The 23,154-nt window shown below is 41.2% G+C and overlaps 1 protein-coding gene across 2 annotated transcripts in view; it reads left to right on the top strand.

The window, feature by feature from the left end:
- vezt (vezatin, adherens junctions transmembrane protein) overlaps positions 1-23,140 on the top strand; it is a 34,008-nt gene extending 10,868 nt beyond the window's left edge. The window contains exons 3-12 of one of the 2 annotated variants that reach the window (XM_053650357.1): positions 3,750-3,839; positions 4,247-4,431; positions 4,536-4,820; positions 7,432-7,571; positions 7,710-7,855; positions 8,712-9,040; positions 9,221-9,414; positions 14,188-14,285; positions 16,446-16,650; positions 18,290-23,140. In XM_053650357.1, coding sequence (XP_053506332.1) covers positions 3,750-3,839; positions 4,247-4,431; positions 4,536-4,820; positions 7,432-7,571; positions 7,710-7,855; positions 8,712-9,040; positions 9,221-9,414; positions 14,188-14,285; positions 16,446-16,650; positions 18,290-18,855 — 2,238 coding nt within the window. In that variant the 3' untranslated portion in view covers positions 18,856-23,140. Of the gene's footprint in view, positions 1-3,749; positions 3,840-4,246; positions 4,432-4,535; positions 4,821-7,419; positions 7,572-7,709; positions 7,856-8,711; positions 9,041-9,220; positions 9,415-14,187; positions 14,286-16,445; positions 16,651-18,289 lie in introns of both variants that reach the window. The other variant, XM_053650356.1, reaches the window with a different exon arrangement.
- Positions 23,141-23,154: the final 14 nt, after the last annotated feature.

The following is a 23,154-nucleotide window of genomic DNA, read 5'->3' as shown; positions in this document are numbered from 1 at the left end:
CAAGACTTCATAACCTCGTGTTTGCGTAGGCCTACACACTTGACTGCTTAAAGGAAAAAAAAAATCCAACCCAAATTAAAACGTGCGTTTTCTCTTTACACACGTAGCTAGCCGAGACACAGCTATCCGGTGTCTGAATTTTTCATCTTTAGAGTCGAAACTACGAGATCAGTGTAGCTAACTGAATACGAATGGTTCTAGCTGTATAATTTTATCATTGCCTGACTACATTGCCCTGAATCGCCACACGCAGTCCTCATTTGTCAAGCTGGATACGAATAGGCTTACTTCTCAATCGTTTGTAGGAGTGTTTACACAAGAAATTTTGTATTCATGATAATCATGTAATTTTGGAAAAAAAAAAACACATTCGTATCTTACCAGTGCTCCTGATTGTGCGTGTAAATGTATACGTAAAAAGGATAATTAATGTCGAGCTCAATGAATGGCTGTTGAACATGGTGTTAATGGTGTTGGCTGATTAAATACATTTGCTTGGTGGTCTGGGAAAACCCTGTGTAATGCTATCGTGACCTGAATTCTTGCAAACTCCGGAACGCCAAAAATCTGGATTTTTCTATCTATATCAACAACTTTGATACCTCAGATAGGTTGAGGAAAGGATAAACACTGTGTATTTCATCGAAACAATACGAAAATGTTTTTATTTACTTTTTAGTTCAAAAGATTGTGTCGGGTAAGGAGCCAGTTTAACAAGCGCGGTGGGAAAAACAGGCGGTGTTCTTAAAGATGTCTAATGGTGCGTGCGCTCAAGTCATGCCGGAAAGATTGTATTGACCAGTTGAGCGCACGTGAACACCACCACAACGTGGTAATTACGAGTGGGGAAACTCGTTAAAGAGTTAAAGTTTCCGAGCCGGGGACGTGTCGGTAAGAAAACATGGTGGAATCAACAGATGTGACATCTGTAGTCTGTGGTTGACGGTAAATTTGTTGAAATCGAATGTTTACTCGTCTCAGAAGCTGATTTCAGTTGTTATGTTTATTATTATTACTATTAATCTAATTGTCTGCACGAAATACTATAGCATGGTACAATTACTGTATAATATGTAACGGTAAAGTTTACAGCGGCGTCATGAATGAAAAACGTTCAAAGCGCGAAACAAACCATTCTTTCTTCTTCGATTTCTAGAAGTTGAGTTAAAAAACATTGCTGTATTTTTTTTGAAGGTGCGCGGCCATCTCGCTCCGACCAGAGTGACTCGAACGTGCCTGACGTTGCAATTACAACTTCCCAACTTGTAAAAGATTGTGTTGGAACAATTCAGAACTTCCCCGGAGGACTTGAATGCGTAGTGAAACCTTGTTAGCTTGGTGAGATTTGCTCACACAGGGACTGGGAAGACTTGGCAGGTTGTTGAAGCGTTATAATGCTAGTTATAAGACGTAAGCCTAATCAATCCTGTTAGTAATCAGATAGCGGCGGTCAAAATGTCGGCGGTCGGAATGAAATCCTTAAACGTTAGTTTCTTACTTTTCGCTTCTCTGTGTACGCGGACTTTGAAATGCTAGAATGTTACTTGTGGTTCAGACGCACGCGAAAGACGAACACTATAGTATGAAACGTCAAAAGTTTACAAAGTGATTGGGTTTTCCCAGACCGCCACACAGTTGCACATTTTTCTCACGTTTTTCATCAGCAGCCATCTTTAACTGAAAATCACGTGATGTTGTTATATAGTGTTTTGTAATTGAGTGGCTGTGTAACTGATGCCTGAAAAATGCTTTCGAAATGAACCAGTGTTGCAATGTAGGAATTTGGATTCACAAGGACAAACGTAACATGCCCCAACAAATGGATCAGCAGTGCTGAGGATTTACAAAGCTGCTTAAATGAGGAATTCAGTCAGTTCAGACTAAGCAGATTTAAAGTTCTTATGCTACACAAACGCAAGTGTACAGCTTTAGTTAAGTGAACCTTATTGTGTTAGTCAGATCAAAGCGGGCTGTTTGCAGGTTTAATCCAGTGTTACCAAACACACTCAGGAGTGTGTGAAGGAATGAACACGAGACTCATGGTCAGCATCAGTTCCGTAACCGGAAGTGATAAATAGTCTGTCTAGTTGTGCTTATGTGCATACTGAGTGTGTAAGCGTATATGTACGTGTCAGTGGTCTATACTCGGAAGTAAACATAAAGGTCTGGCTGGCGTGAAAATGTTGTCGGTGATGTCAATGTGAGTGCCATTTTAAGAGACTGAAATGTCCACTAACTGAAAACGGCCCAGGCAATCACCTGACTTGAATCCAATTGAACAAGATTTAAAGACGATATGTTTAGAAGAACGGGTCGAAAATCACACCTGAATACTGCGGCCCATTCATTTCTTCAATACAGGAAGCGTCTTGAAGCTGTCATTACAAACAAAGGCTTCTCCACTGAGTATTAAATACATTTCAGTTAATGTGTTCAGTACTTTTTTCCTGTGTCATTCCACTTTATTACACACAACTTCATTTATGGACTTTAATGTTTGGATTTCTTTATATGTGCGGATTTCTTGAGTTAATACCAAAGTCTGGTGAAAATTTCATGTGAATAACCTGACTGGAAATATATTTACTGAACATCAAAACATGTTGGCGTGCCCAATACTTATTTCCCCCCCACTATTCATATATAGATATATATAATTTCCACCGATGCCAACAAATCCATAAGACCTCTCGTGTATGCAGTATATTGGTGACCATCATGACGTGTGTGTGTGCACGTGTCAGTTAGTCAATGCAATGATTGCTTTGTATGACACATAACACTGTATTACACAACTTACTGCCTAGCCAGCAAGTGTTCATAGTGTGTTCTTTTTATACACACACACGCACACACACACACAAACTTTTCATTCTTTACTCGCTGTCTTGAACACACAAAGCAGTCAGAATACCCTACAGAAATGCCAGCGGAATACTAAACACTGACAAATACCTCTAAATAAAAAGCATTCATTGCCCTTATTCAGCCTTTGCATTCACACTGAGGAACAGTGAACTCTCTCTCTCGCTCAAACACAAACACACACACACGGATCAGGGCACAAGTGTCCCAAGAATGCGTGTGAAACAGAAATCCGAGTTAGTTCGGTACTGTATGTTGACAAGATTAGCACGTTAAAGTTAAACTGCTACACATAGTGATATGTGACACAGTGCCTTGCAGTATATTGGCAATAAATTGACATTTGAAAAATGATTTATCAAACCAGAACCACGATGTATTAAAACATCCCGTGTCTGAGATCGAGTCAGAATACTGAAGTTATGAAATCAGGTACAAAAGCTGAACCTCAGTAGATTTTATTCTCTAACAGAAGTGTAAAAAAAAAAAAAAAAAAAAGTCAGCAGATGTGATGGAGTGAATACAGCCTCGACTGGAATCAGTGATTAGTCCGTATCAGGGTTTAACCATGATTTATCAACATGGACCTGGCCGGTGCTGTGTGTCTGAACAGATGATGTCATATCCTGTGTGACTCACATGTAATTCAGTAATGGCTTTTATCTCCTGGCCAGATTACACGTAATAAAATCACCTTGATATAGGTGTACTGTATAATGCTTCATGACTCATGATATAAAATGTAAGGCGAGTTCAAAAGTAATTCTATTGTATACGAATTTATAAAACGCTCTCCTTTACACACGCGACGTCTCGTTATGAATTCAAATTCAAAGCTAAACGTTAATAATAAGTGGATTAATAATGGGATTCCGTGGTTACAGACAGGTGGTATTTGGAGGCTGGCTGAGATCCTGCGCGCCCTGAGTCCGTTTCGTCAGAGCGACGCCCCCCTGCGGCTGGAACAGCAGCTGGTAAGAAGACCTGGTGATTTTTGTTTCAGCTTCACACGCACTCGTATTATCTCACGACTACAAAAAAAGGAAGAAACCCCAAAACCTCTAGTTCTGAGCAGCTATTACGAGTCTACGCAGTTAATTAATAGCACTATGAGCTCCTTAAAGTAGCAAAGGATGATTCTACACTTTGTTTTTAAACTCCTGTAGTTTTATTTCCAGGCTGTTATTTAGTCTTTTGAGTTTTGACACAAACTATTTGAGGCACTTTATAAAAAAATGGCCATTGCGCTGCAGCAGACTGAGCTGATTGCGACAGACATTTCATCTGTTGCTCTACAGCCTTTGTTTTTGAGGATATTGGTACATTCTGACACTGTGTGTGTGTGTGTGTGTGTGTGTGTGTGTGTGTTGTGTCCTGGCAGGACGCTGCGTTCCGACAGTACTCCCTGCGCTGTGTGCTGTCTCAGGACGTGCTGTTGCAGGAGGATGTGGAGCTTATTGAGCTGTTAGACCCCAGTGCTCTCTCTCTGGGCTCCACAAGTACTCCCTGCCCGAGCGCCACCTCAGCCCTGCCTGCACCCCGCTACCTCTCCACTCCATCGATATGGTACACACACACACACGCACGCACACACACACTGCCCGAACTGTCTCGGGGGAAATTCTGTAAGCTTCTTATCTCTTTATGTGTCCGTGTGTGTTTTCTCACAGGGACGTCTCTGTACTGGTCGGACTGTTGGCCATCCTGCTGGCGGTTTGGTGTTCTTGTCATGAAGATGGGCGGGGCCCGCTATGGCTGTGTGTTTGTGCGCTGTGTGTCTTGTGCGCGCGTCACGGCATTCATCTGTGGCACAAGGCGGCAGTGCAGCAGCAGGTTCAGGCTCAAGCCGTCCAGCTGGAGAGTTTAGTGATCAACAGTCGAGCTCTCACCAGCCTGGCACGCAAATCGCTCCGTCTCATCCAGGAGACCGAAGTCATCTCGCGGGGATTCACCCTGTAGGTGTCCTCCCACTCCTTCCACCACACACGCACACACCAGTTCAGGACATTGGATTATACAGACGTGATGAGACGTTTTTAAACCTAACCCTAAATCGTTTTTTTGTTGTTTTTTTGAGCATACAGCTTTTACATTTTTAACATTTAGTTAGGATATCCCTTTTTGCTGGCTTTTCTAGATAGTCTGGTCAGCTTGGTCCTGAAAATTCACAAAAACAAACACGGTGTATCATCTTATGTCCTGTTGCTGTTAACTTTTTTGCCATCTGAGTTTGTGAACCTGTTGCTCTTTCTATTAGCTGCATAATTTAATTATTTGACATAATTTTAAGATTCAACATATAATATAGAGGTTATATTAGTGGACTTGTTTTATTGGGGGGGTGGGGGTGTGTGTGTGTGTGTGTGTATGTGTGTGTATGTGTGTTTGGAAAAAGTGCAAAAAGTGTTCACTGTCTTTTCCAGTTTATTGGTTGCATATACCCTGTAGATAAATATTTTATCAGATAAACCTAATATACATGTGCATATGTGTGTGTGTGTATGTATGTATGTGTATGTATGTGTGTGTGTATATATATATATATATATATATATATATATATATATATATATATATATATATATATATATATATATATATATATACACACACATATACATGTATATGTATATCACGTTTGTCAGCTGTCCTGTACCTCATCCATCAGTGGAAACGGAACACCCCGGAACTGTTATTTGCACTGCTGATATACACTATATGGCCAAAAGTTTGTGGACACCTGACCTTCACACTCATATGTGCTTGTTCAATATTCCATTCCAGATTTACCCCCTTTTGCTCTTAATATTACCTCCAATCTTCTGCAAAGGCTTTCCACAAGATTTTGTTGGGATTTGTGTCCACGCATGCACAACAGCATTAGTGAGGTCAGATACTGATGTTAGGTGAGGAGGTCTGGAGTGCAGTCAGTGTTCCAATTCATCCCAAAGGTGTTCAGTGGGGTTGAGGTCAGGGCTCTGTGCAGGACATGGAGCTCGCTTTGTGCACAGGAGCATTGTCATGCTGGGACAGGTTTGGTCCTCTTAGTTCCAGTGAAGGGAGCTTGTAACGCTACAGTATACAGAGACATCCTATACAATTGTGTGCTTCTAACATTCTGGCAGCAGTTTGTAGAAGAACCAGATATGGGTGTGATGATCAGGTGTCCACATACTTTTGGTCTTATACGGAGTTATTGTGAGTCATGCAAATAATATAAACATATTCCTCAGTGATGGTCCTGCGTTGTCCCCTTTCTGAAATCTGTCCAAGACTTTCTTGGAGTGACAGCCTGTTGTTGTGGTCATTAACATGCTGCTCAGAAAAATCGAATTCCACTAGTTATCATAGACAATTTGATGATGCTGAAACAAAACAAACCTTGTCATCGTCTGTTCTCCCGATATTTATAGTTGCAGGATACTAGAATACGTTTGTTTCCCAAATCTGTTTGCAAATGGAACAGGGCCAAGAGCGATCAGAAACAGCAGAAATACTCGATGTTAAAAAGTTAGCTGTGGTATTTAAACATTTTATACTCGTCTTAGAATTCCTAATATTTTAAGTGACTATTATTGGCCACTTCCCAGACATGACCCCAGTGATCCATTAAATCTAGACCCTCTTTAACCTAATCAAGTCGCTCGCCTTTGTTCTTTAAATAGTAACCGATTCTGATTGGAGCTCTGGATCAAAAAACTCAAGAGGAAATCCTAACACTGTTGTTTGATTTGTTGCGTTCATATATTTCCTTGCTTTGCGGAGTTCATTAACGGATGTCACGTGGTGTGTGTTTTGTTTCATGGCTGTTTGGTCTGTGAGATGGATGCTACTGTCCTTTACTGCCCATTTTGTCGTGTGTGTGTGTGTGTGTGTGTGTGTGTGTGTGTGTGCGCTGGTCTGTCTAAATGTGTCTGCGATGTGATAGTTTTATTCTGAAATTTTCCCCAATGGAAAGGTGTGTCATTTTATAGTCTTTATGACGCTATATTAATTGAATGAACAAGGCCAATGGTTCTCAAAGTGGGGTTTGGGTTCCCCCAGGCGTCCCATGATTTTTATTGTTTTGTAACGGTGCTGGAAATCGCAACCCCCTGTGAAGTTATTATATCTATTATGGAGTTCTTATAGTTGTTTGAATGGCCTATACATAATATCAACATGGATAAATAATATCAACGTGGACGTAATGTGTTGTGATTAAGTTCAGGAATTTAAAGCTGTAATAAATTTAAAGCTAATAAATAACCGAAATATTATTATGTAAACAGCCTGATATTTTAATAGCTGGATTATGTTCATAAAATACTGTGCTAAGAGGGTAGAATTTATTTTGCAGTTAAAAGTTTGAGAACACCTGAACTAGACCATTGAATATGGAGCAGGTGTTTGTATGTATGATGCATGTGTGTTATTTGACTATAGTGTGTGTGTAGGGTGTGATGATTGATTGATTGATTGATTGATTGATTGATTGGGTAGTGTATGTAAATGTATGTTTGCCCTGATGGTTCTCGGACGTCTGCACAGTTGGATCACATTTCACTTGTCAAGTTTACTCGACAGGGTGAGTGCGGCCTGTCCCTTTAACAGGGTGGGGCATCTACGCAGCCAGCAGTTGATTGGTTTGAGGAAAGCAGCCTACCAGAGCCTCCGCTGCGCGTTCCGTGCCTCCCGCATCGCCACCTGCATCATGCTTAAATCATATCCTCCTCAAACCACAACAGCGTTATTCTGTGTGCCCTAATATTCATTTTTTTTCCCCCTCTATAGTAATAAATGGCACAATTTGACGTTTAGTGTGACTTTTAGTATTGTATTGAATCCTTAACATCGTGTAACATTTCCACTCAACTCCGAGATCGACAACGTCACCAACTACGTGTCGACCGTGCCGATCAGAGAGTTAGGCCTGGGCCTGGGGGCAGAGAATATCTCTGATGAGCAGGCACAGGAGCTGACCAATGACTACAGCTTACCCGCCCTCAAAGTGAGTAAAACAGGCTGATTTGCATATTCTCTCATGACTTGATTGATTTATATGGGAAGGACACTCTAAATGACATTGTGGTTAAACCTAGGGTTTCTGCCCAAGGTTTTCAGCTGTTATGATGGAAAGGTATGAAAGGCTCCGCTTGTCTGAACAGAGACTGGCCAACTGGGTGGTGGACGTCATCACCATTGCCTACGGGTGGCCTGGATGCCTGGCCCTTAATATAAAATGCCACTCTAGGTGGCTTTTATTTAGAGGTGTGCCACTCAAGAAAGCCTGCATTGCTGCCAACTAGGCATATCACCCTGGCCCTTCTCCAGGTGCTACTGGTTAACATCACGCCTCCCAGTGGCGTGAGTGTGGTGGTCATCTCTGAACACCTTTCCAGTCAGATCCTCATGACTTTGTGGCATAACTTATCCAGGTGATTCTCACTGCCCTTGGAGGTTAGGAGCAGTGACAGAGAATGCTAGTTACATATGGTGCTGTGAGCCCTAGATCACTTCCAGGATTCCTTGTTAATCTGAACCAGCACTGACTCGGTGGTTCCAGTGTTCAGGGAAGGATATACAGGGAACAGTGTGTATATATGTATATATGTGTCACTTCATGATTTTGTTGTGGTCTTGGCTTGCATGTGCACATGCGCCAGAAGGTGTCCAATTGATTTTAGCTGTCCAGATATCCAGGCTATATGGAACCACAGTTCTTAGCAGTGCACTCTGATTTTTGGATGCTAACTGTATAATCACAGCTTGAATAACTTGACTAGAAGAAATGTTTTAGGCATGTTTTCAGATTTGTGTAAAGTGGTGGCGGTGGTGGTGTTCTTAATCGCGCATCTCTTTCTCAGTTGCTCTTTCAATTGTGGGTGGGCCAGAGCTCGGAGTTTTTCCGCCGACTGGCTCTGATGCTGTCCTCTGGGAGGGCGGAGCAAGAGTCCAAGCCCCGCCTTCTTGCGTACAACAGCGTGGCCACGGTCACTGCCTCCCTTCATCCCTCCCTGGCCTGTTGCCTTGGTGACCTGCAGCGCAGCTATGAATTCCATCGATACTTTGAGATGCAGCAGCAGTCGCAGAATTCGGGCCGAGCAAGTCAGGTGCGACAGAAATGCAGAGAGCTCAACTCGCTGCACACATCAATCCGCAGCCTTCAGCTCCACCTCAGAGCCCTGCTCAGCGAGTACGAGCAAACTCACACACACGCGCACACACACACACAACTGTTTTTGACTGTTTTCTGAAAACTTGCATGCTGGTGTACCAAGATAAGGAAATGATCACAGCTATACTATAAATTGAACTGCTGTTTGTTCGGACTGGATGTGATGGTCATTCGTTCGCTGTCTTTCTCCCGCTCCAGGATGATCATTCTGGAAGATGAGCTGGAGAAGCTGATGGTTGCTAAGGAGTCGGAGGAGGTGACATGTGCAGGTTACCAGGAGCTCCGTGAGCGCCTGCACCTCCTGCAGCCTCACATGCAGGCTTGCTCCTGCTGCTGGGAGGACATGACCGCTCAGGTGGAGCGCATGCTGCGCAGGGTCACCCACTGCCCAGGTCAGAGGTCAAACTCTCAGCCCCAGACTCAAAACAGTGGTTCTGAGCTTTTGTACGTTCTCACCTTTCTCATTTAGGACATAAACTATGCAAGGACCGAGAAAGTTACGCTTATTCAGTAATAGGTTATGCACCTAAATCAAAGTCGTTAAATCATAATGTGTGTGGATGTAGTCTGTTTTTTTTGTGGACTAAATTCACTATTTTGAGTCATTTTTATTTTTTTTTAATATGGCAGTGTTTTTATTGATTCAATGGGCTGTCCTGTAAAGAAAACTTGCCCATGGTGTCAAGGATACGCCGACTAGGCACTCGTCTGCTACACATACAGCTCACTTTAAGTTCATTCATAACTTCATCCATAAAACTGCTGTCCTTGAAATGATAAAATATCCCTAATGAAGAAGTCTCCGAAGTCCTCCTCTGACTCTTCTGAGGTTCTCTGTGAAAGTTAAAAGGGACGATACTATTAGTTAATTAATACCACCATATTTATGTATTAAATATTGAAATACGAAATGGCATTTCGTGCCAAAACATACATTTTAGCATGATGTACTCGCTGTGGTCAGCTGTCAGCGCTGGAGTTAAGACGGCTTCTCGAGCAGCGATAATGTGCTCAAGTTCAGATTCCCGCATAACCGAGACAGGCGTCTATGTTACGCAACTCCCACGTGCGTAATCCTTGCATAATGTTCTGAATAGTACTCACTGCCGTAATTACTTCTGAGCTCTGAATACCAGCGTGCGCAATTTCACTATTAAATCCTCACCAGGTGCATTTCACTTTAACTCGGAGTGCAACACAATAGTTATTTTATTAAATCTTACTATATATGTAATACTAAATGAAAATACTGTTCTTCTAATGGGAATAATATGGGAATAATATGGGAATAATATGGGAATATGCTCAAGTCACATTTACACTGCAAAAACTGGCATCTTACCTAGGGAAAATATCTCGAACATAGTCAAATCTATCTAGTATTTCTTGTTGTAAGATTACAATCAACCAAATATAAGATGATTAAAGCTATTTCGAGGTTATCATTCTATTGGCAGATCATTTTGTGTCTTTCTAGAAATAAATGCGCAAAGTGAGGAAAATTATCTGCCAATTGAAGAAGACTACTTCAAACTTAAATCAGGAAAAACAAAAGGCTAGAAATAAGTTTCATCTTATATTTGGTTTGCACTAATGTTATAATAGGAAATACTAGATGAATTTGACTATGTATAAGATATTTTCACAAAACACACTGTATATCATTGGGACTTTGATGAGCTTGCAGGTACCATGTAGTCATGTACATAGTGCGTAGTAGTCTAGGAATACAGTACATAGTGCAAGATGGATCGGGACGTGAAGAGATATAAAGATGCAATATTTCCTGGACTATTAGAGAGGGCTGTGTGGTAATGGCTGATTGATTTGGATTCAAGAAGAAGACTCAAAATAATAAATAAATAAACAGTCCATAACAGTATCACATCGTGGTTATTGTGAGGCAAGCCTACTTCGTCTAGTGACTGTTAGCTGAATAAAATTCATCTGCAGTCACCAGCGTGTATTCGTTAATTAGTCATTTTTGGCTAAGACTCATGCAGCTCTACTACAAGATTATATATGTACAGTGTGTCCCACAATTCTCCATACATAGATGAAATTAACACTTGAATTTCGTGAACTTTTATCAATGCGCGCTAGAATTTCGTGGGATGTACACTAGAATTTAGTGGGGTTTTATCGACACACTAGAATTTCATGGGACGCACACTAGAATTTCGTGGGGTTTTATCGATGCACACTAGAATTTCGTGGGATGCACACTAGAATTTAGTGGGCTTTTATCGATGCACACTAGAATTTCATGGGCTTTTATCGATGCACGCTAGAATTTCATGGACTTTTATCGATGCACACTAGAATTTAGTGGGCTTTTATCGATGCACGCTAGAATTTCATGGACTTTTATCGATGCACACTAGAATTTCATGGACTTTTATCGATGCACGCTAGAATTTCATGGACTTTTATCGATGCACGCTAGAATTTCATGGACTTTTATCGATGCATACTAGAATTTCGTGGGCTTTTATCGATGCACACTAGAATTTAGTGGGCTTTTATCGATGCACACTAGAATTTAGTGGGCTTTTATCGATGCACACTAGAATTTCGTGGGATGCACACTAGAATTTTGTGGGCTTTTATCGATGCACACTAGAATTTCATGGACTTTTATCGATGCACACTAGAATTTAGTGGGCTTTTATCGATGCACACTAGAATTTCATGGACTTTTATCGATGCACACTAGAATTTCGTGGGCTTTTATCGATGCACACTAGAATTTCATGGACTTTTATCGATGCACACTAGAATTTAGTGGGCTTTTATCGATGCACACTAGAATTTAGTGGGCTTTTATCGATGCACACTAGAATTTCATGGACTTTTATCGATGCACACTAGAATTTCGTGGACTTTTATCGATGCATACTAGAATTTCGTGGGCTTTTATCGATGCACACTAGAATTTCGTGGGCTTTTATCGATGCACACTAGAATTTCGTGGGCTTTTATCGATGCACACTAGAATTTAGTGGGCTTTTATCGATGCACACTAGAATTTCGTGGGATGCACACTAGAATTTTGTGGGCTTTTATCGATGCACACTAGAATTTCATGGACTTTTATCGATGCACACTAGAATTTCGTGGACTTTTATCGATGCACACTAGAATTTCATGGACTTTTATCGATGCGCGCTAGAATTTCGTGGGATGTACACTAGAATTTAGTGGGGTTTTATCGACACACTAGAATTTCATGGGACGCACACTAGAATTTCGTGGGGTTTTATCGATGCACACTAGAATTTCGTGGGATGCACACTAGAATTTAGTGGGCTTTTATCGATGCACACTAGAATTTCATGGGCTTTTATCGATGCACGCTAGAATTTCATGGACTTTTATCGATGCACACTAGAATTTCGTGGGCTTTTATCGATGCACGCTAGAATTTCATGGACTTTTATCGATGCACACTAGAATTTAGTGGGCTTTTATCGATGCACGCTAGAATTTAGTGGGCTTTTATCGATGCACGCTAGAATTTCATGGACTTTTATCGATGCACGCTAGAATTTCATGGACTTTTATCGATGCACACTAGAATTTCATGGACTTTTATCGATGCACGCTAGAATTTCATGGACTTTTATCGATGCATACTAGAATTTCGTGGGCTTTTATCGATGCACACTAGAATTTCGTGGGCTTTTATCGATGCACACTAGAATTTAGTGGGCTTTTATCGATGCACACTAGAATTTCGTGGGCTTTTATCGATGCACACTAGAATTTCGTGGGATGCACACTAGAATTTTGTGGGCTTTTATCGATGCACACTAGAATTTCATGGACTTTTATCGATGCACACTAGAATTTAGTGGGCTTTTATCGATGCACACTAGAATTTCGTGGACTTTTATCGATGCACACTAGAATTTCGTGGGATGCACACTAGAATTTTGTGGGCTTTTATCGATGCACACTAGAATTTCATGGACTTTTATCGATGCACACTAGAATTTAGTGGGCTTTTATCGATGCACACTAGAATTTAGTGGGCTTTTATCGATGCACACTAGAATTTCGTGGGATGTACACTAGAATTTAGTGGGCTTTTATCGATGCACACTAGAATTTTGTGGGCTTTTATTGAAGCACACTAGAATTTAGTGGGCTTTTATCAATGCACACTAGAATTTCGTGGGATGTACACTAGAATTTAGTGGGCTTTTATCGATGCACACTAGAATTTCGTGGGATGTAAACTAGAATTTAGTGGGCTTTTATCGATGCACACTAGAATTTTGTGGGCTTTTATTGAAGCACACTAGAATTTAGTGGGCTTTTATCGATGCACACTAGAATTTCGTGGGATGTACACTAGAATTTAGTGGGCTTTTATCGATGCACACTAGAATTTTGTGGGCTTTTATTGAAGCACACTAGAATTTAGTGGGCTTTTATCGATGCACACTAGAATTTCGTGGGATGTACACTAGAATTTAGTGGACTTTTATCGATGCACACTAGAATTTCGTGGGATGTACACTAGAATTTAGTGGGCTTTTATCGATGCACACTAGAATTTTGTGGGCTTTTATTGAAGCACACTAGAATTTAGTGGGCTTTTATCGATGCACACTAGAATTTTGTGGGCTTTTATTGAAGCACACTAGAATTTAGTGGACTTTTATCGATGCACACTAGAATTTCGTGGGATGTACACTAGAATTTAGTGGGCTTTTATCGATGCACACTAGAATTTTGTGGGCTTTTATTGAAGCACACTAGAATTTAGTGGGCTTTTATCGATGCACACTAGAATTTCGTGGGATGTACACTAGAATTTAGTGGGCTTTTATCGATGCACACTAGAATTTTGTGGGCTTTTATTGAAGCACACTAGAATTTAGTGGGCTTTTATCGATGCACACTAGAATTTCGTGGGATGTACACTAGAATTTAGTGGGCTTTTATCGATGCACACTAGAATTTAGTGGGCTTTTATCGATTCACACTAGAATTTCGTGGGATGTACACTAGAATTTCGTGGGCTTTTATCTATGCACACTAGAATTTCGTGGGCTTTTATTATGGTTGCTAACAAACAGCTTACTCCTTGGACAGAAACTTGCCCTCATGCAGTTGTACGGCATGTGACCGTGTTTGTGTGTGTGTGTGTTCAACAGGAAGTGCAGATAGTCCAGAGGAAGCAGCTGGTCCTGCCCCACCTCCTCCTGCCCCCATCTCGCACATCGATGACACAGACCCCGTCCCAGAGGAACAGGTACAGTGTGCATGTGCGGCTCTAAGAGACCGAGAAAGAGAGCGGAAATGACTTCGTTCAGATGTTCTACATGTATATTCATCTACGTATGTGCTGTATAAAAATTGCAAAGATTTACCTGTAAACATTGACTCTCAGTTGAGTTTACTGGCACACGATACCTCAACGAAATTCCCGTTTGTCTAAGAAACTAGAACAGTTAAACCATGATCAATCAAGTCAGAACTTTTCCCACCCTCAATATGAAATTACAGTGTATAAAAAAAAAAATTGTTGAAAAACAATCAAACATTTTAGGGGAAAATTACGAAACGTAAAAAACTTACAATAACCTGGTTGCACAAGTGTGCGCACCCCTAAACTAACACTCTGTTGAAGCACCTTTTCACTTCTTTACACCACTCAGTCTTTTTGGGTAAGAGTCTATCAGCGTGGCACGTCTTGGCGTGGCAATATTTTCCCACTCTTTCTTGATAAAAGCATTCTAGATCCATCAAATTGCAAGGGTAGCTCTTGTGCACAGCCTGCTTCAGATCACCCCACAGATTTTTAGCTAGATTCAGATCTGGACTCTCACTAGGCTAGGATCTAGCGGCTAGATCATTCAAAAACATTGATCATTTTGGTTAAGCCATTCCTTTGTTGATTTGGATATCTGCTTTGATTCGCTGAAGGGTGAAATTCCTTTTCCTCTTCAGCTTACTAGCAGACACCTGAAGGGTTTGCACTGGTATTTATAGCTATTCATGATTCCCTCCACTTTGATAAAAGCCCCAGTTCTGGATGAAGAAAAGCAGCCCTAAAGCATGATGCCGCCACCACCATGCTTCATCGTGGGTATGGTGTCCTTTTGGTGATGTGCTTTTTTTTTTGTTGTTGTTGTTGTTTTTTGCACCAAACATTCAATTCAATTTTATTTGTATAGCGCTTTTAACACTCACAAATCAGCTTTACAGAAACATGTACATATACACAGGATACATATTTTAAGTGTGTGAATTTATCCCTATTGAGAAAAACTCCTTAAGATGATATGATATGAGGAAGAAACCTGACTCTGAAGGGAACCCATCCTCATCAAACATACCTTTTGGAATCATGGAATTATTCTAGCTTTTAGGAATCGGTCTCATCAGATCATTACACTTTACACAAATTGAAAAGATCGCAGCTGATTTTTGTTTGGGGTTAATCGGAATAATTTCCTCGACGACAGCTGTATGATAATTACTTTTGAACATGAGATTGAATCTGATTGGTTCATTCTGATCAGCCACTTCGCCCAATTATAAAAGTGTGTGCCCACTCTAGCACCCAGATTAGTGTCACTTTTTTTAAAGGACATTGTTTCCTATTTTCTAAAACGTTTCTGATTTTGTTTTTCACTCAATATTTATACGTTGTAATTTCACACTTAAAGTGGGGGGGGGGAGTTTTGACCTGATTTCTCTCGGTTTAATTTTTTACATCACAAAAACCTGCCATTTTAACAGGGGTGTGTTGACGTTTTATATCCACTGCAGCTAGTAATTAATGATTTTGTGTCTGTCTGGATCGAAATCCTTCCACCTTTTAAAAAAAAAAAATAAATAATAATAAAAAGTGCCGTCTTTCCCTATAGACAGCTCTGTGATTTTACAAGCAAATGTTGTCGCTTGTGTTTTTGCTTGCTGCTACAAATCTTTGCACGTGTATCCAGCAAATCGTGAAATACTTCTGGCAAACGCAAAATGATGCTTGGAAGAGTATCACTTCTGTTCTGTAAGCAGAATAAACGAGGGACTATAACAAAATTTCGCAGGTAGGCTACAACATTATCACTGTGTGTTTGCAGAGTTCTTCAGGAAAATCCAGGAAGTTCTCTGTATGTATTTCTGAATGGCATGTCATGAATGAAACACGATCTCTTGACCATGTGTCATGCTAACATCCATCTGAGAAAGTAGGTCTGCTGGCACTCATCCTGTGTTGGTTTCATCGATGTCCAGAATTATCGTGCAAATATTTTATTACAGATGTTACCCTGTGATACTTATACCATCGGCATAGGGATAGAATGAGCTGTAGAAATAAAATATATAGACTAGTGTGTAATAGTGTGAAATGTACACTAGAGGGCGTCTGCTCTAAGATTGTTGGTATGTGCGTGTGCGTGAACAGGAACTGGAGGCCTACGTCTCGGACTCGGACTCGGACTCAGAGTGGCGTGGGGCTGCAGACTTGCTGTCGCCATGGGAACGGGAGCGTCATCGGCGCGAGAGGGAGGAGTCACGCAGAGTTTTACTTGAGCTTAAATCCGTCCTGGGGATCCGAACCTCGGAAGGAGAGCGAGACAAGCGCAAGCTGCTTCTGTTCAGCGACAAAGGTGTCTGTCTCTCTCACACCTTCTCACCCTCTCCGTGCTGTCAAATAAAACAGTTGTCTATAGACGACATTCAGGATAACATGCAAATATAATGAAACTCACGAGGTCCGAGAACATGTTTTATTCTAAGCATCCCTTTGAACGTTTTGTATGGTCGTGCTAACAGTATGCAGTTCACGTCTCTCTCGCATGACCGAGGCAGCACCTGAAGACTGGTGACTAAAAAGTCTTCCGTTTTTGTGGTTAGTAATTCAGCCATGACTCAGCATTTTAGCTGCGATGAGCACTATCCTGGTGAAAATGAGGAAACCATTCCAAATGCAATTCAGCCATTTGTCCTTCCTTAATTTCTTTTTTTCTGTCTTTTTTTAGAACCCGTGTTATTTATAGTCAGGGCTCTGAACCAGTTTGAGGAATGGAATGAAAAGCAGAGAACACCACCATTTTTCTAGCTGCAAACACGTATCTAAAAATGTAATCATCCTTAACTGGTCTGGAATAGAAACATTCAGTTGGCTCTGTTGATAAAGTGAGTTTATCATTATGCGTAGCCCGCATCTCCTAACTCTTGAACTCGTATGATTTCATGTAGAGCCTATAAAGTACGGTGACAAAGTTCATGCGTGAAGAAACGATGTACATCAGACTTCCTGTACGCATTCACTATAAACATTAGACTGCGTTAGACTAAAGGTCGTCGAATAAATTTGACACCGGGTCAAATTCTTGTCTCTAGTTTGACAGAGTATAGGCTATAGACTTAGTATATAGTCAGTGGGTCGTGATGGTAGGATAGTATTCAAGATTTTCTTCAAGAACAATGGTAGAGATTGGATTGGGGCCAGAGAGAACTCGCATTTGATGCTCCATTAGACTGATAGCCAAGACTGGTCGTTGTTGCACTACACTCATGAGAATGACAGTGAAAAAGCATCGCTGGCAAAGCCAGACGAAGGATATGCGTTTAGGTGTGTGGTAAAACTGCTGAGAACATTATAAGCTTATATTTGAACTGTTCTTATTGTAATAACGACAACCAAATTCAATTCCAGTTCACCTTTGGTAAATTACTGTGAAATAGTTCCTAGATGTAGTTCCTAGATGTAGTTCCTAGTAACTAGATGATGGAAGACAAATAGTATAGTGTCATAGCCACACAGTGTATGTGGAAATAGTCTAACGAATACAAACATGTCTAATAGCTTTCCAAACACGGATGTAATTTCACGTGTAAAAAAAAACAAACAAAAAACTTTGCTGTCAAAAAAAGCTAGGGTGCTTTACTCAAAGGGTTAATAAGCTATGTTAGCTAGCCAGTTTTCTCTGCTACATTAGCCTACTAGATTGATTTATTTATTTATTTACATTTACAGCGTTTGGAAGACTCTCATCCAGTGCGTTTTACAGAAGTGCTCTACAGGATATACAGCTCAGGGTATAAGAATACCATCAAACTAAAACCCTTTTTAGAGAGGAGTTAGTACATTAGTGCACATTTAAGTGCTCGGTGAAGAGGTAGGTCGTCAGGCTTTTGTTTGAAGACAGCGAGTGACTCAGCTCGGGGGTTCATTGCCGAGGAGCTGTAATATGTAGATCTAATCGTTCAGCGACTTAATCACTCGCTGTCTTTCTGTTTCAGCCGCGTTGGCTCAGGTTCCCACCGAGACATCCGATCATTACCCAGAATCCTCAGCGGGTGCAGGCTGCACAGACCTTGCAGCGTCTACAAGCAACCACATCTCCCAGCAGCTTTCAGGAGGAGAGGGGGAGGAGTTCGAGGAGGGAGGAAGAGAGACTGCGAGAGACAGGACGCAAGACGGAGAGACGGACACGGCCGTGACCGAATTCTGTTGCGGCGATTCCGAAAGCGTCGCGGAAACACAAGGCCCGAGAGGAGAGGAAGAAGGGACACGGCTCTTCCAATCGGATGGGCTGATAGACGAGGAGGCGGGTCCGGATGGATCACACCCCCTCGCTCCAAGAGTCCCCACCCTCTCAGTGATTGACAGACTTACAGAACTGCATGGCTCTGAAGCGCTTAGCATCGGCTCGGCCCTGGCTGCCCAGGTGGCCGCTCGCTCTCACACTTTCACACACCTGCAGGAATGCACCTACGGGGACTCGGATGAGGAAGAGGAGGAGGAAGGGGAAAAGGAAGTGGAAGTGACATCCCAGCCAGAGGGAATGCAGACAGCAGAGAAGTGAAGGACAGCAAGCTGAACTGTTTTAGAATATATACAGGTTATTTATTCCCATCTGCCCTAGATTTATTTATTAAGCTTGAGGTCAGGAGCGCAGCACATATAACCGGTGCGCGAGAGAGTTTTCCGTGAGATGGCCGTCCTTTATGTGCCTCCATGTGTGTTCTTGTTTACACTCCGTCTACTGTCACTCAGTCTACCCATCCCCGTTTTCTCGCATAACGCCTCAGGTACAATCTGGCAAATACAGACACGCAGTTCAACATCAAATATTAGGCTTATTATTCAAATATTAGGCTTATTATTTCAATGTGTACAGTAATATATTGGCTACTTAATAGGCTATAGGTAAGTTTCTATTCCTGAACATGACACCCACTGAAAACATGTTCAAGCTGGCATTATTCACAAGCCTGCATGCTTTTGTGTTCTTAAGGTTTGCATTATACCCATTTGATTCAAATGACAAGTCAAAAAAAGTCGACTAATAGAAGCACACCTTAATAAATCTAATGTGCTTCACAGACCCCACTATGAGGACCGCTAATCTATAAGAAAATTCACGCACACTCACTCAATTTAATTTCTATTTATAATTTACTACTCGAGTTTGTGCGCTGTGCATCAGTGTGTGTGTGGTGGTGTTGTAATAGACCTTATACACTGGTCACTATTTAAAGCAGTGTGATCTAGAAAGAAGCCAGGCGCTAGCTTTGAGGAAATTTGTTCAGCTTTAATCTCTTTGAAGGATGATAAAAGGAGGGGGGGGGGAATTCACACGTGATTTCCCTTTACCAGAAATGGAGCTGATCAGCCAAGACATGATTGGTGTCTGATGTTTGCTTCTATTATGCAAATCTTATGAAATCTTCTATAGGCTCCAGGTAGCGTTAGGCAACGTGGCTGCTTCATAGCATAACGATGCATATTATATTTATTATCGAGTTTTTATACTCACTGATCTTGGCTGACAGGAAGGAGAACCCCATGTAGTCTTGTGCTGTTGTAGCGCATCCCTTTTCAAGGTTCAGAGTGAGATGCTTTTCTGCTCACCACAGTTAAAGAGTGATTATTTGAGTTATCATAGCCTTCCTGTCAGCTTTAAGCACTCCGGCCATTGTCCTCTGATCTCTCTCATCAACACCCCCCCCACAGAATGCTGATGCTCACCTTTTTGTGCAAACTCTAGAGACGGTTGTGTGTGAAACTCTCAGGAGATACTCAACCCAGCCCATCTGCCACGGTCAAAGCCACAGAGATCACATTTTTCTCCATTCTGATGTACACTAGCAAAAGCTCTTGACCTGTATCTGAGTGATTTTTATGCATTGCCCTGCTGCAACATGATTGGCTGATTGAAGAACTGCGTATCGTCAGTTATTAGCCCGTTTGCCCGGCCACTTGAATCGAATGGGTTAAATCCAAACCTCAGTAACTTCAAAACAAGTGCGCTTCTAAATAACATCAACTTCAACCTAGTGACAATTTTAATATTTTGTGAGTGTAAAGTTAAAAAAAAAAAAAAAAAAAAAAGAATTACTAGCGAAATTAATTTAGTACACATTGCTATAACATGCGTAATATTTGAATAGTTGAATAATTTCTGTTCATAAAATAAAGCTGTGCTGAGCGAGTGTGTTGTGCGTAGCTCTGTTTTGTATGCCGGGGGTCTGTTACAGGGAAGGAGCTTCCCCCGTTATATGACTTGATCTACAGCACACAACATGATGGCGTGAGTGAGTCTGCGCTCATTTGAATGTTTCGTATGATTGTAACAGGAGCCTGTGTGTGTGTGTGGAGGAATCGGAGCGTAGGCTTCAGCAGCGACCACATCACTACCTCTCTGTAATACAGGCCATGTCTGTGCATCTACCACACCACTTTCTGAACTGCTGTAGTTTACATACGCCTTACGAAATCTGCAAAATGTTCATCTTTTTTTTTTTTTTTTTTTTAAATCATAGAGATCATAAAATTTGTATTTAGTTTTGCCCTGAATGAGCTATTTCACATATCAGATGTTTACATATACTCCACAAGACACAATAATAACTGAATTTACACGAATGAACCAGTTCAAAAGTTTACACACCCTTGATTATTAATCCTGTGTGTCGTTACCTGGATGATCAGCGACTGTGTTTATGTTTTGTGATAGTCGTTCATGAGTCCCTTGTTTGTCCTGAGCAGTTAAACTGCCCACTGTTCTTCAGAAAAATCCTCCAGGTCCTGCACATTCTTTACTTTTCCAGCATCTTCTGCATATTTGACCTCTTTCCAACAGCGTCTATATGATGTCGAGATCCGTCTTTTCACACTGAGGACGACTCAGGGACTCGTTAAGATACAGTGCGTGTTCTATTAAGAGCCGGGGGGGGTGTAAACTTTTGAACAGTATATTCATGTGTTGTAAATTCAGGTATTATTGTGTCTTGTGGACTATATGTAATCATCTGGTATGTGAAATAGCTTCTTCAGAGCAGGACTAAATAAAAAAAATTAAAAAATAAAATACGATTTTAATGATCCTTCTTTTTTTTTCCCTTTTTTTTTATTTTAAATGAACATTTTGCAGATTCTGCAAGGGGTATGTAAACTTATGAGCGCAACTGTATGGCGTTGTTTCATATTAAACATGCACCTTGGAGACCTTACTGTAATGTTAACAACGTAACACTTGTATTAAGTGATGTTTGTTTAAATCTTAATGGACGCCTGCGTTAACTAATATTTATTCTGTCCGCGTTATGGGATTGATGGGTTCGTTTGCAGAACAGTGTTCGTGAGACTGAATTTTGATTGGTTTCTAGTTCGATTTCATGTCACGTTTAACAGAAATTCCAGGAGCAATGTTCGTTTCTGTTCTCAGTAACGTTCTAGCAGCTATAAACAGTTTTTCCCCTTACCGCCCTGTCTTAAAGCTTAAAAAAGGGAAAAAAACCAAAATCCCAGCTTGTAATGTTACAGAGAAACAGCAAAGCACTAACTCTTCTCCGAAAACATACCGAACGTTACGAAACACTGACACTCGTGGCTCGTTCCTCACCGTATCAACTGTTCTTTCTGAAATAAGACCTTTTTGAAAATTTGCTTATTATTAGGTTAAGTGGCTGCCATTTACGTCCCTGTGAATGACTTCGAAACGATAACGAATGCGTTCACGTCGACGTCGGAAATTTTTTTTTTTGCCTTGCGGTCGGAACTACTCTCAGGACACCCAATCAGAACAGGGAATTCAGCACTGCTGTGACATCAGAGTAATATTATCCTACTGTAAGCGTGATCCACTTCTTCTAAATATCATCATTGGACCCGAGTTCACTGTTTTCTTTGGATTTCTGTCTCGTCGTGAGTTGAATAAACATTAGTTAATGCTGGTGTTTGAGGGGGGACAAACGAAAAAGAAACACCTCAAGATGAGTGTTCATTACTTTAACATGACACTTAAGGTGAAGGGTTTGTTCATGTTATATAAGTATTAGTGTAAATTTTGTCCGTTAAGGGATTGAGCTTCGCTTATCGGTTATGATTCGTCACACCTTCCTTTTGGGAACTCTAAAGGGCTCAAGCGTGCACGTTGTGATTCTCTCGACAGTTTTGCTGTTTATCGACGTCCGTCTTTTCACGTTGTGGTTCCGGGAGCGGTGCGTGCTGCTGATGGTCAGTAGACAGGAATGTAATGTGCATAATAATCGAGATTATGCAAAGTCATTTATTACCTCTTGAAAACACTCTTCACTTCTGTTGAAGTCTCTCCTCTCTTTCGGCTGTTGTTTGTACCTGGGTTTTACTTTTGCGGATAATTCCTGTATATAAACCTTCAATAGCATTTAACGGTCCCATCACATGAATACATGCCTTAAAGATTAACTGGTGGCACTGGGGTTGTTTCATAGGGGTTTCATTTTTTCCCCCCCAATGAGATTTCAGTTGTAGAGACAATCTGACATGGGATGCATCATCCGTTGTCTGTGCATCTGTTACTCTGATGTGAGTGTGTTCGTGTCTTGGTCTTGTGCTCGGTGATTTCTGTACTGTTTCCATGCGTAATCCTGACCCTCCCCCTCCCCCTCCCCCAAGCAGTTGTGACCATGACAGATACACTACATGTGAGCGAGTGGGTCAGTCTATGAGAGTGTGTGTGTGTGTGTGTGTGTGTGTGTGTGTGTGTGTGCCCATGTCCTCAACACGTATGCCTTTTCAAAAGGTTGTTAAAATTGTTTTTTCTTCATTTCATTTAGCAACCTCGCCTTATCATTTGTGGAATAATAAAGGAGTCTTGAAGCAGAGCTCGGTGTCGTGT

Source organism: Ictalurus furcatus, chromosome 19, assembly GCF_023375685.1.
Source record: "Ictalurus furcatus strain D&B chromosome 19, Billie_1.0, whole genome shotgun sequence".
Lineage (NCBI taxonomy): Eukaryota > Metazoa > Chordata > Actinopteri > Siluriformes > Ictaluridae > Ictalurus > Ictalurus furcatus.
The sequence above is the reverse complement of the archived record's forward strand: the minus strand, read 5'-3'. Positions and strand labels throughout refer to the sequence as shown.